The sequence below is a fragment of the Taeniopygia guttata genome, chromosome 5 (genome assembly GCF_048771995.1).
Source record: "Taeniopygia guttata chromosome 5, bTaeGut7.mat, whole genome shotgun sequence".
Classification (NCBI taxonomy): domain Eukaryota; kingdom Metazoa; phylum Chordata; class Aves; order Passeriformes; family Estrildidae; genus Taeniopygia; species Taeniopygia guttata.
The window spans coordinates 63,740,443-63,754,539 of NC_133030.1; the positions used below are offsets into that span (position 1 = coordinate 63,740,443).

General features: G+C 46.4%; 1 protein-coding gene across 1 annotated transcript in view; it reads left to right on the forward strand.

Annotated features, from left to right (window-relative positions):
• Positions 1–14,097, forward strand: part of MDGA2 (MAM domain containing glycosylphosphatidylinositol anchor 2) — a 189,648-nt gene that overhangs the window by 137,520 nt on the left and 38,031 nt on the right. Inside the window, exon 9 of the mRNA XM_072930608.1 lies at positions 8,552–8,821. Within this exon, the coding sequence (XP_072786709.1) occupies positions 8,552–8,821 (270 nt within the window). The remainder of the gene's footprint in view (positions 1–8,551; positions 8,822–14,097) is intronic.

Sequence of the window (14,097 nt, forward strand, 5' to 3'; positions counted from 1 at the left end):
CACAACTGATACAAATCTCTCATTTTCCAGGCTCCATTGCAGTTCCAGTGCCCATTAATAGATATTTTTATCATAAAGCCACTTTTCTCCCTGCTCTCATTGACTGTTTCCTTCCAGATGGGGCAGTTTATTTGGATTTATTCGAACATTCTGATGGATTATTGGCACATTTTATTCTCTATCAAGGAACAGACTGATCCTATCCTCATTTTCCAATCTGTGTCAGGGTTAGCTTGCAGAGAGGGGTAGAGACACAAAGAAATCCCATTTCTGGATGGGAATTCCCATTCCTGGTTAGGATGACAGGACTTGGGACTGATTTTTCCAACAAGGGATGGTGATTTTTCCTTTTAGGAAGGTCCTGGCTTGCAGTGGAGAGGCTGCAGATTCGCACTCTGCTGTAATTTGTTTAATGAGGATAATTATGATGTATCTGGGCAATGTAAAATCATTCCAAGAAGTTTCACAGAGCCTAGTAATTTCTGGAATTATCCATTGGATGTTGGGTTTGGTACCCTCAAGACGCTGGGAGCTATGAAGGAGAAACAGTGACATCTTTACATCCCCTCTATTGAAATCATCTTGGAATCCTGGGATATCCTGAGCTGGAAGAGATCCCAAGGATCCTTCAGTCCAGCTCCTGGCCTTGTCCAGACCCCCCAACAATCCCTCCTGCTCCAGGCTGTCCAAATTGTCCTGGAGTTCTGGTGGCCTCAAGAATGTGCCCATTCCCTGAGGATCCTCTTCCTGTTGGGTTTTGTTATCCTTTGCAAGAAATCCATGACTTGGAACCTGGAAGACCAAATATAAACGCATGGAATGGCTGAGGTTGGAAAGATCATGGAGCCCAGCAGGATATCCAGCACTGCCAAGGCTTCCACATCCCTATCGGAATTGGAAAATTAAAAACTCCCAGGATTGTTTGGGTCGGAAGGGACCTTAAAGCTCCTCCAGTTCCATCCCTGGCGTGGGCACGGTTGTTGTCAACCTTCAGGGTTCTCCAAACTTCGTGGATCCACTTCAAGGCCAGGCTGGATGAGGCCTGGAGCCACCCGGGTCCCTGCTCCAGGAATAAATCATGGATCATTGTTGATTTCTGTCTCATGGACTTGGGCTTTGGCTGATGTGGGAAAGAATCCCAGAATGGTTTGGTGGGAAGGGACCTTAAACCCACCCAGCTCCAGCCCTGTCAGGACAGAGACACCTTCGACTATCCCAGGTTGCTCCGAGAGGATTGAGAATGGTGGGAAAGCAAGGAAAACAGGGAACTCAGGGTGTTCCAGAATATTTTTCATGGCAATCCCACTGACTATGCAGCGCTCCCAAACATATCCAAGATGAGCCCTGATGGAGTTTGGGGAGGAAATGAAAAGAGAAAAAGATATTCCTTCAATAACCTTGAAAATTCAATTTTGGAGATAAAACAGGGCTTGATAAAATTGGTTGAGTGGGAAGATGAACTCCAACAGGAGAGGAAACAGCTGGAGGAAGGAGAGGAGCAATATCTGGATTTACTGGAAACAAAAAGGCAATTCTGTGTAAAACACTGGGGGGGAAAGCACACTTTGAAGCAATAATATAGAATTTTAGAGACTCCTGTGGGAGGAGGAAAACAAGGAAATGTTGGAGTTCATTCCATTCAGCATGAGATTGTTGGACACAGAAGACAAATCCATCTGCCCCAAGAGCAGCCCTGTAAACAGAGGTTATATCCCTTATTTATGCATTTATTTATTTAGTTGTGAGGTTTTTTATTTAGTTGGAGTAGGACCTAAATCCAAATCCAGGCATAAAGATGATGAGCAGGGCCTGAGTCCTTGGAATCTTCGAAATGGGATTTAATTACTCCCAGCATTCAGGACCAGGAAAATCCAAATGAACTTAAACCCTGAACTTAAACTGTTTCTCTGAGCTTTTTTATGGTTGATCTACTCAGGGCAGTTTCATTTCAGAGCAAGTCTCTGCTTTCAAGCTGGACATTGGGCCACTGCTGAAGTGGGGAATATCATGGGCTGGTTTTATGTCAGGAGTTGTAATTCCTTCTTTCCCTGTGGCCACGCACAGAGCCGAACTTTGGTGCACTTTGGGGTTGGTTGGAAGGACCTCAAATCCCACCCAGTGCCACCCCTGCCATGGCAGGGACACCTCCCACTGTCCCAGGGTGTCCCACCTGGCCTTGGGCACTGCCAGGGATCCAGGGGCAGCCACAGCTGCTCTGGCAATTCCAGCCCAGCCAGGAATTCCCAATTCCCAATATCCCACCCATCCCTGCCCTCTGGCAGTGGGAGCCATTCCCTGGGTCCTGTCCCTCCATCCCTTGTCCCCAGCCCCTCTCCAGCTCTCCTGGAGCCCCTTCAGGCCCTGCAAGGGGCTCTGAGCTCTCCCTGGAGCTTCTCCTCTCCAGGAGAACATTCCCAGCTCTCCCAGCCCGGCTCCATAAGAAAGGTTTTATCCCATCGCTGTTTCAGTGTCATTTGGTGCCTCCATCAATGCTCAATTTCAATGTTCCTTCCTTTAAAATAATTGGATCCCTTTTGAATGCTGGAAGTGATGAAGGGAAAGAAGCAGAGTTTGTACTCCCAAACTGGCCATTCTGCCTCACTGAGGGCTCCTTGTCCTGCATGTCCTTCTCAGGAGACACCAGGAATGATCAGGGAGAAATTCTGGGCTGAGAATTTGCTCCAATAAATTCCCATTTTGCTCCTGTCCTGCTGCTCTGAGCTGTTCTCTTCTGGCCCTAATTTTTTTATTTTTTTCTATTTTCTTTAAACCTGCCCAAAGCTTTTTTTATTTTGGAACCTGAGGACAATTTGCCCTCCAGCTCTGACCCGAGTCCCTCTCATTCTCCACGGATCCTGGGCTGAGCCATCCCCAGGGTTTCAATCCCTGACCCCAGATTTTCAAGCCCTGACCTTGGCTGCTTAAAAATAGGGGCAGTTCAATGAATTCCATTCTCTGAGGTTTGTTCTTAGTCCCAGGTTCTAAAGGAGATGAAAGCCTCACCTGGCCCTGAGGTAAATGCATAATTTAACTTAAAGCCACGACTTCTGCACATAAAACAGGCCCCAAATCTCCCAAGGACAGAGAAAGAAAGAAATTTGGGGGCTTTATTGGTAATTCTCTGCTCTGATCAACAAAAGTAAAACCCCCATTTGGGTCTAAAGTGACCTTGTCCACAGGAGAAATAAAATATAGAGGTGAAAACTGATCTCGGTTTCAAGGCAAATAAAATTTGTTGCAAGCACTGTCCAGAAGAGCAGTAAAAACGGGATTTTGGTGCTGTTTGAAGTCCATACATTTGTTTTATGCGCACATTTCTATATTTTCTGCTCTCCTCACAACATCCCTTTGCCTCCCCTGTCTGAGTAAAAACCACTTTTTATTTCAAGCCATCATGCTGACATCTCCCCCAGGTGTTTCCAGTTCCTCTGCTCCTCTGCCTGGCTGGTTTTTCCATGTTTATCCCTGGTTTATTTGGCACTTGAGGCTGTAACATCCTTTTCCATCACTTTTTGGGAGCGTGGGCATGGCTAGGATGTGGTGACCCCCGCTCTGGGTGTGAAGGTCACTTGGGCTGGCTGAGCTGTCCAGGTGTCCACTGCTCCAGCCCCGGTGTCCAGCCTGGCCTTGGGCACTGCCAGAGATCCAGGGGCAGCCACAGCTGCTCTGGGAACTCCAGCCCAGCCAGGAATTCCCAATTCCCAATCTCCCACCCATCCCTGCCCTCTGGCACTGGGAGCCATTCCCTGTGTCCTGTCCCTCCATCCCTTGTCCCCAGCCCCTCTCCAGCTCTCCTGGAGCCCCTCCAGGCCCTGCAAGGATCTCCTTGGATTCTTCCCTTCTCCAGGTGAGCACCCCCAGCACTCCTAACCTGGCTTCATGATTTTTAAGGTGGAAAATGCTTTAAAATGAGCGCAGAGGGGTTTTTTCCCCAGATCACCAGTGGGTCCCTCCTCCTCCAGCGACTTCCTTAATCCTGGAGATGGAAGAGGCAAATTTGGGATCCAAGACCTGCCCACAGAGAAGAGAAACAACCCACAGCTCCCCTTGTAAGCTCTGTAGGATTAAAATGTTGTTCACTGCTGTTCATTGATTTATATTCCAGCCAGGACAATTTTACTTCTGTAAAATCCAAGGAACAGCAGCAGCAGAGCCCATAAAATACACTCAGAAGAGCAGAAACCTTTAAAAACCCACAGATTATTCCCATTTCATGTTTTTTTGAGGAAGCTCCCCATTATTCACCCATCCCCTTCTGGCCCCAGCTGGACAAATCAAGCAAATCAAGATTTGCAGATATGGAGGGAAATGAATGGTGCAGCTTTGACCCAAAGTTTTTATTTTATCCATTTGTTTTAACTCATCTGAGTATTTATCACTTGCAAATGTTGCATGTGCTCCAGCACAAATATTGAAGTTCAGGAACCTGGGTGCTGCTGGGTGAGGCTGGGTCTGGATTTCCAGAGAATTTAATGCCCTGTCAAGGAGCCAAAATAGGACAGTCACCAGCCTGGAAAATCCCAGCAAATCCTGCACACAGGGGAGACACCTCGAAGTACAAAATCCAAGTTAGCAAATTCCTGAGAGTGGGGACCGGGATTTTCCAATGTAAATCCTCCTGCAAAGCAGGCACGGACACAGAATGCAAAAGAAAATGAAAATAATAATAATTTTACACTGAAAGTTACCATCAAAATCCCTCTAACTTAAAATTAGGAGCTTGCTAGGGATAAGATGAAAAAATTAGGAGTCCATTATGAGAATCTTTGGAGTTCTGACGAGGACTGAAGGGACAGGACCCAGGGAATGGCTCCCACTGCCAGAGGGCAGGGATGGATGGGAGATTTGGAATTGGGAATTCCTGGCTGGGATGGAATTGCCAGAGCAGCTGTGGCTGCCCCTGGATCCCTGGCAGTGCCCAAGGCCAGGTTGGAGCAACCTGGGACAGTGGGAGGTGTCCCTGGGGTGGCACTGGGTGGGATTTAAGGTCCCTTCTATCCCAAAATGTGCCTGGATTCCATGAAAACAGGGTTTTTCCTCGCTGTGCCATGGATATATCTTTGCAGGGCAGGGTTTGGAATGCACAATTCCAGGACGAATTTGCACACCTGTTTTAATTTACTCCCAGATGTGCAAATGGCTTTTTTCCTATTTCTGGCCATGATGGTTTCATTTCACTGGAATAAATCCATTATCCAAGGTGTAATACCCCTATTCCAAGCTTTGGCTGGAAAATCACTGTTGTCATTTCACAGGGATCACAATCCCTGGGCACTGGGGCTTCCCAAAGCTCCTAAATCCCATCTTCTCTGGGCTTCTCTGTGTCCTGAACTCCAAGCTCCATTCAGGCACCTCCAGACCCACCTCAGGAGCTAAAAAACCTGGGAATGTGGCTGCAGGGGAGAATCTGGGAATAGATGGATTCAGAAGTGTTGGATAACATTTCTGTGGGGTGAATCCAACATGGCCACAAACCCAATGGAAAGCGAGAAGAGGCACCACTTTTTATTGTGATTTATTTATTATTCCCCTTGCTAGACCTGGGAGAGAAAACCTCGTTGTTTGTTTAGCTTAAAATGCAAATTGAGAGGCCAAAGCATCGGGTGAAGCTTCTGCTCGGGGCATCACAGTGGAAATAAATTCTGGGAATTTTCTCCTTAACAAATCCCACTATAAAAACCAGGATTTGACTCTCACCGTGAGGATCAGCTGTGTGGTTCAAACCAAACAAGAATCTCGCTGTCATTTCTCTGCATTGCTCCAGAACTTTCCTTTTTCTGTTTCCTAATCCTTAAAACATGAATGTACTTAGGCTAAAAAACTTCATTAAACATTAATAGAGAGCCTGATTTAACTCCAGCCCCATTTGCTTCCCAAAGATAATTGTGTAAGACAATGAACTGTGCTCCCTTGGCAGCTTTGCTGGAGATTTTTCCAAAACTAATAGTGGAATTATGAAAGGAATAAGGAGGGAAAAAGTAAATTAAATCAAATTGCCAAAGCCTTGGGGAAGAGCTGATGCAAATGAGCTCAACGCAGAGAAGTCACAAACAGCTCCAGTTTTTCTTCTGTGCATCTGGGAAGTCACAATCCTATAAAAACAATGGGGAAAAACGATGGAAAAATGAGCTGTTAACTCTGGTTGGGGCTTTTATCAGCCCTTCCCTTTCCCATTAAAGTTATTACCTGCAAAAGTGGGATTCGGGAATGAGCAGCCGGAGTTAATTTTCACTTCCTGTCACTGGGGATCATCAGCCCCTGGATAAATGGGAATTTTGGGGTTTAAAGACTTTTTTGACCTTAAAGGCAGGTGAAAGTTTAATTTAAAAGCTGTTTATAAGGCTAAAGTAGCTTGATAAGTAAATAAAGCATGGGGAGAAGAGAGAATACAAATTCCCATTAAAATTGTTAAACTGAGGTGCCACGGGGAGGTGAAATCATTCCCTGGGTTCGGAGCATTCAATGGAAGCAGCAAGGAAAACAAAGGCAGGAACGTTATTCCAAACCAGAGACGAGTTTTGGGTGTTCAAACATTCCAAGGATTTATGAGCAAGGGGAGAAAATGATGAAAAATCATCTCTTAAAGGCTTTTTAACATCTCAAATATGGAGCTTCTGTGATATTCCTGTCCCAGAATTCCTGTGCTCATCCTCAGGGATTCAGGATCAGGACATTAGATCAGGAGGGTTCAAAGCATTCCCTGAAATAATTCCTTGGATTCGGAGCATTCAATGGAAGCAGCAAGGAAAACAAAGGAGGGAACTTTATTCGGAACCAGAGATGAGTTTTGGATATTTAAACATTCCGAGGATTTATGAGCAAGGGAAGAAAATGACACAAGAACCTGGATCAATCCTGTCTCTAGGAGAGGTCCCACACCAGAACCTGGATCAATCCTGTCCCTAGAAGAGGTCCTGAACAAGAACCTCAGTTAATCCTGTCTCTAGGACAGGTTCTAAACAAGAACCTGGATCAATCCTGTCTCTAGGAGAGGTCCCACACAAGAACCTGGGTTAGTTTGGATGCCTAGGATGGTTCCTAACCTGGGTTAGTCCTGTCTGTAGGAGAGGTCCCACACAAGAGCCTGGATCAATCCTGTCTCTAGGAGATGTCCCACACAAGAACCTGGATCAATCCTGTCTCTAGGAGAGGTCCCACACAAGAACCTGGATCAATCCTGTCTCTAGGACAGGATCTAAACAAGAGCCTGGATCAATCCTGTCTCTAGGAGAGGTCCCACACAAGAACCTGGATCAATCCTATCTCTAGGACAGGTTCTAAACAGGAACCTGGATCAATCCTGTCTCTAGGACAGGTTCTAAACAAGAACCTGGATCAATCCTGTCTCTAGGAGAGGTCCTAAACAAGATCCTGGATCAATCCTGTCTCTAGGAGAGGTCCTAAACAAGAACCTGGATCAATCCTGTCTCTAGGACAGGTTCTAAACAAGAGCCTGGATCAATCCTGTCTCTAGGAGAGGTCCCACACAAGAACCTGGGTTAGTTTGGATGCCTAGGATGGTTCCTAACCTGGGTTAGTCCTGTCTCTAGGGCAGGTCCCACACAAGAGCCTGGATCAATCCTGTCTCTAGGAGAGGTCCTAAACAAGAACCTGGATTAATCCTGTCTCTAGGAGAGGTCCTAAACAAGAACCTGGATCAATCCTGTCTCTAGGATAGGTCCTAAACAAGAACCTGGATTAATTCTGTCTCTAGGAGAGGTCCCACACAAGAGCCTGGGTTAGTTTGGATGCCTAGGATGGTTCCTAACCTGGGTTAGTCCTGTCTCTAGGCCAGGTCCCACACAAGTGCCTGGATCAATCCTGTCTCTAGGCCAGGTCCCACACAAGAACCTGGATCAATCCTGTCTCTAGGAGAGGTCCTAAACAAGAGCCTGGATCAATCCTGTCTCTAGGAAGGTCCCACACAAGAACCTGGATCAATCCTGCCTCTAGGACAGGTTCTAAACAAGAACCTGGATCAATCCTGTCTCTAGGAAGGTCCCACACAAGAACCTGGCTTAGTTTGGATGCCTAGGATGGTTCCTAACCTGGATCAATCCGGTCTCTAGGCCAGGTCCCACACAAGAGCCTGGATCAATCCTGTCTCTAGGAAGGTCCCACACAAGAGCCTGGGTTAGTTTGGATGTCTAGGATGGTTCCTAACCTGGGTTAGTCCTGTCTCTAGGCCAGGTCCCACACAAGAGCCTGGATCAATCCTGTCTCTAGGAGAGGTCCCACACAAGAACCTGGATTAATCCTGTCTCTAGGAGAGGTCCCACACAAGAGCCTGGGTTAGTTTGGATGCCTAGGATGGTTCCTAACCTGGGTTAGTCCTGTCTCTAGGATAGGTCCCACACAAGAACCTGGGTTAGTTTGGATGCCTAGGATGGTTCCTAACCTGGATCAATCCTGTCTCTAGGCCAGGTCCCACACAAGTGCCTGGATCAATCCTGTCTCTAGGCCAGCTCCCACACCAGAACCTCAGTTAATCCTGTCCCTGGGCCTGGTTTCTCCCCTCTAACACCCCGCTGCCCCCGCTGTGTCTCCGCAGACCCTCCGGCGGTGGAGCCGGCGTTCCTGGAGCTGCGGCAGGGCCAGGGCCGCGGCGTCACCATGAGCTGCCGCGTGCTGCGGGCGTACCCCACGCGGGTGCTGAGCTACGAGTGGCGCCTGGGCGGCCGCGTGCTGCGCACGGGGCAGTTCGACCTGCAGGACTCCACCGAGTACACCGTGAGCAGCCTCTCCCGCGACTCCTACGGCGTCTACAACTGCAACATCATCAACGAGGCGGGCGCCGGCCGCTGCAGCTTCCTCGTCACAGGTAGGAGTGGTGGGGCTGGGAATTAATTGGCTTTTTCAGTTGGTTTTGAGTGGTTTTTTGAGGGAGTTTTAGTCAGTTTGTATTGCCAGTTGGGGGGTGTTATGGTTTGACACTGGCACAATGCCAGTGCGTCTCATGAAAATGTAATTTTTTAACTGAATGCTGTGAAATGCGATTGAGAACAGAGTAAAGTAGGCCTAAGCTTAATAATAAGAAAAAAACTTTATTAAACTACTACTACTATGTTATTATAAAAGGGGGGGGGGGAAAGAAGAAAGAAAACTCACACAATTTAAAACGAAAACATTCTAAAGCATTTCTCCTCCTACTACTTAACTCTAACAAACTATAGTGAGACATAATCTGGACCTCAATTAGATTTCTATTTTCTAGATAATTAACATTCAGTTTATTTGCAGGGAGAGAGGAGGCTATGTACAAATCACTGAGGAATGCATCTCGAGCTGTTTGTTTTTTAGCATCAGTCTCATTGCGTGGTTGTGACAATGGGAAGATGCCAGCAGCTCACATCCAAGGCAACACACCAAGAACTTAATGTTACAACTTACTTTAAAAGCTTTTTGACCAATCACACAAAGCAAAAGCATACTGACAGTAGTTTTATCCAACCACTATAAGCACATGCAGCTCTAGTTAAAACAATACCTGTTTATTTCGAATACAGTACCTACTTATAAGCCTTAAGATACAATGCACAGAGCTCCATTATTAAGCTTAAAACTTCCTAATATCTCACCAGATGTACTTTTCTACAACTTAGAGAGTTATTTTACCTAAGCATTAATACACAGACCATTGTTCTAGTTGTCCTTTCTTTCTACTTCTTGTATAATTTTTCTGCTGACAAATCTTATGTCTACTGCTTAGCACTAATCACCATCTTACTGTCTCTAAAGTCTACCTTTTACAACGTACCCAAAACCCTCTAATTTTAAAAAATCCCACAGGTTTGTTCAGTTTTGCCAGGAGGTTGGAGTTTCTCTTCAGACCTGTGTTCATGGAGTGTTTGGGTTTTGTTGGGTGAGGCTCGATAGACCTCAAGCAACAAAAGGAAGATTCCCAGATTTTGAGTTTGGGATCTCTGGGTTTGGAATAGCCAGAAGGAGATGAATGGACATGATGGGAATGGCATCCCCTTGGCAGGGATTTCTCACAGCACAAATGTGGCGGAAACACAGCAAATCCCACAGTTCTGGACGGTTCTGCTCCTCCCAAATGGGATCCAGCCTTTGGCTGACACCCTCCAGAGCCTGCTGGAGGGGTTTTCACAGCCACCACCGTCTCCAAACCTTGGGATTCTAATCCCAAAAGCAGCTCTGAAGGAAAACAGAAAAATTGTTTGGTCTCAAATGAGTAAATTTGGTTTGAACTATTCATCAGGATTTCATTACCAGACTGTGGAAATTTATTCCAAGGCAATTATTTTGCCAAGATTGCGGCAGTTGGGGTGGTTTTAGCAAACCACAAAACTGAAAATTAGTCCTAAAATGATTTTATGATGTTTTCCATTTCCTATCCCTCCCTGGTCTCATTTATGGTTCGTCCCATTCTGCTAATTTATGGTGAATTAAGGATGCTGGAAGTAACACTTCTGCTTTTCTTAGTTTTTAAAGTTAAAACTGACTTTATTTAGGAAATAAATTCCTTTCCACTGCTCTCAGAGCAGTGGCTGTGTTGTGCTCCCGAATCTCAGCAGCACAGATGGAGTCAAAGCCCTGGGGAACTGAAAATGCTGGGAAAAAATGATGAAATGGTTAAAAAGGAGGCTTGGATTTCACTGGGAATGTGAATAGAGACAAGAAATAGGGCACTTCTTAGGCATAATTGGAAAAAAAAGCCCAATAAATAACTGCAAGGCAGGAATGTGGCAGTTGTGTGGAGCTTTTGTTTTGGGGGGAATAATGGGTTGTTGTAACCCATTTTTAGCTGGTTTATTTCTGTTTTTTCATGCAGGAAAATAGAAATGTGCTGGACTGGGGCTGCAGAAAACCATTGGTATTCTCAGAGAAAGCTTTTCAGTACAGCATTTCATGCAGCCTGGCTTGAAAGATTTATTCTGACCTCCGAGCCTGCAGAATCTCCTTTTTTTTCCCTGTATATTTTGAGCCATATTGGAGGAGATGAAAGCCAAATAAATCACACATGGAAAAGGGGTTAATTTATAGCATCTGGGCCAGCGCGAGGCAGATGTAACCTGCCAGTCTCTTCAAAATAAATAAGAAGTGACAAGGCAAATTGTGTTTGTGGGGAAGCAGAGCTGAGTTCATGCTCCTCACAGCTTCACCACCTCGAGAGTTTATTCAGGGCCAGATCATATCCAGAGAGCAACAAAAAGTCCATTCCAGGCTGTGGCTTCGGAAAGCCCTGCCAGGGCTGGGAGCAAATAAATCAAACCAGATCTGTGAATGGCAGAGGCTGGGGAGCCTCCCTGAGGGAGCGTTTGGTGCTGGAGAAGGACGGGGGTGAGCACAGGGAGCTTCTCACTCCCTGCAGCAGCTGCTGAGGTGGCAGAGGTTCCTCCAGGACACGCCTGAGCCCTGCTGGGTCACAGCCTGGCCTGGCCTGGCCAGCTGGGGACAGCCCAGGGACAGATTTTGCACCGTGGCCTGTGCTTATCAAGGCAGCGTGGGCTGGTCTCTGTGTTTTGCAGGTTCCCACTTTGCAAAGGAGGGATTAAGTGGGATCCTCTCCTTCTTCTTCTTCTTCTGCTTCTCCTTCTTCATCTTATCTTTTTCTTTTTCTTCTTTGTCTCCTCCTTCTTCTCTGTCTCCTTCTCCTCCTCCTCCTCCTTCTCCTTCTCCTTCTCCTTCTCCTTCTCCTTCTCCTTCTCCTTCTCCTTCTCCTTCTCCTTCTCCTTCTCCTTCTCCTTCTCCTTCTCCTTCTCCTTCTCCTTCTCCTTCTCCTTCTCCTTCTCCTTCTCCTTCTCCTTCTCCTTCTCCTTCTCCTTCTCCTTCTCCTTCTCCTTCTCCTTCTCCTTCTCCTTCTCCTTCTCCTTCTCCTTCTCCTTCTCCTTCTCCTTCTCCTTCTCCTTCTCCTTCTCCTTCTCCTTCTTCTCCCCCACTTCTTCTATCTTCTTCCTCATCTTCCTCTTTTTTGTCTTCCTCCTCCTTCTGCTTCTCCTCCTCCTCTTCCTCTTCCTTCTCCTCTTCCTTCTTCTTTTTCCACTTTATTTTCTTTGTTGTTATTTTTCTGCATCATTAGAAGCATCAGGACAAGAGGGAGCAGCCTTATGCTGCCCCAGGGAAGATTGAAGTTGGATATGAGGGGAAATTCCTCATGGAAAGGGCTGTCAAACAATCCCTGGAATTGTCCAAAAACCATGGATGTGTCACTTGAGGCCATGGGATAGTGGTGGCTGTGGGGGTGGATTGACAGCCAGACCTGATGGTCCTAAAGGTCTTTTCCAACCTGAACAATTCCATGATTCTCTGTGCCCCTGGGGAGCCAGTTAGGATTAGGATTACCGACAACTGAATTTACCTGACAAGTCTTGGTTTAAAGTTCCTCCTCAGTTTGGGAAGTTTGACCCCCTTGAGCTGGAATTTGCTCCGCTGGGGCTGCCCTGGGCTGAATTTTCCCCAAAGTTTTTTCCAAGGAGGGATTTTTAGGTTTTTTTAGACAATATTTTGTACCCTATCCATAAAATTCTTTAATCAGGGCTGGATACACATGTGTGGGATCCTTCCTTAATTTCCACCAGGAATCTCTGTCCATAGCGGATGGGGCTGGCTTGGCAGGGCTGCAGATTTAATATTAAAATTCAATATTTCAATTATTCATCACAGCCCTGGGTAGGACTAAACAAAGCTCTAATGTCATTCCATGGACTTAATTCCTTTTATCAACCAACTCCTGATCCCACCAGTGAGGGAAAACAGTTTGGAATATTAATTCCGTGTTGTTCTGCCCTGTGGAATTTTTCTGCTGTGGGATATTGTGTTAATTAATGAGCTCATCTTTAATTATTTACTTTGTCTTACATCACCCCGACAGTGCTTCAAGCCAAGTGCAAGATCAAGCCAATCAAGGGCTAATTGGGGAGGGTTTAATTGTTAGCTGGTGATCAGAGCTTTCCCTTTCCTTGGAGCTCTTGGAAGCTCTTTGGAGCTGGCGATGCTGAAGTGAGAGCCGAGCAAACCCGACAATCCAAACATTCCTTCCCTGCCAATACCTCTGGAAGGGATTATCCCCATCCACGGCAGCATTCTGGCACTGCCAGGAACTATCCAGGTTGGAAAAGACTTTGGAGATGATCCAGTCCAACCTTCCACCGCTAATCCATGGGACACTCGGGTACCTCAGATCTCCAGCCTTCCCTTCTCCCAGAAAACTGGGATTTGAGGAGATGGACACTGGATCATCCCTTCTGATGATCCCAGAGTCCACCTCTGGAAAGAGCTCTTTGGAAATTCCTCTTTTCCCTAATGAAAAGCATCTTTTGGAGCTTTCCAGGAGGAGAACACATGGAAATACTTTGTTTTTTTCTGGATTTCCCCTGATTTTTGGATCTTTCAAGTGGCAAAATGGAGCACAGCAAACCCTGTATTTGGTTCCCCCCCATCCTGTTTCTTATGGATGGGGCAAGGATGGACCTGCTCCATGAAAGATCTTGGAATTATGGAATGGTTTGGGTTGGAAAAGGCCATGGAAGGGACACTCATAATGAAATCTTGTTGCTCCAAGCCCCATCCAACCTGACCCTGGACAATTCCAGGGATGGAATATCCACCCCATCCCTTGGCAAACCCTCTCCATGGATTTAAGTCAACATGAACCCAGATTTAGTGGATTTAGGAATGTTTTGTCCTCTCTTTGGGAAATCACCCTCAGTTTTCACATTTATGAAGGATGAAGGCTCGGATGTGCTGGTGATCCTCTCATGTTTCCCAATTCCCTGGGAGATTCCTTTTTCCTGCCTTGTCCAAACCACAGCTAAACATTGCCCTATAAGATCAGGCACCTCTCCAGGTGCTTTTCTCAGGAGTTTCTGCCTCAGTCTTTGTTCTGTGCCCCTGCCACCGTTCCTGGTAGCACTGTGGTCCTCAGCATGGAGCTGGAATCATTTCCAAATTCCCAGTGGAACAGAAATCCCAGAGAAGCTGTGGCTGCCACTTTTGTGAGCTTTAAAATTCCAACTGGAGCAGCAGCACCAGTGCAAAAAATCCTTTTCCATTCATCTGCCAGGAAAAGGGGTTTTTATTTTCATTAAAAACCTGGGAGATTCCAACAGAGCATCTCCTAAAAATGTCCAGCAG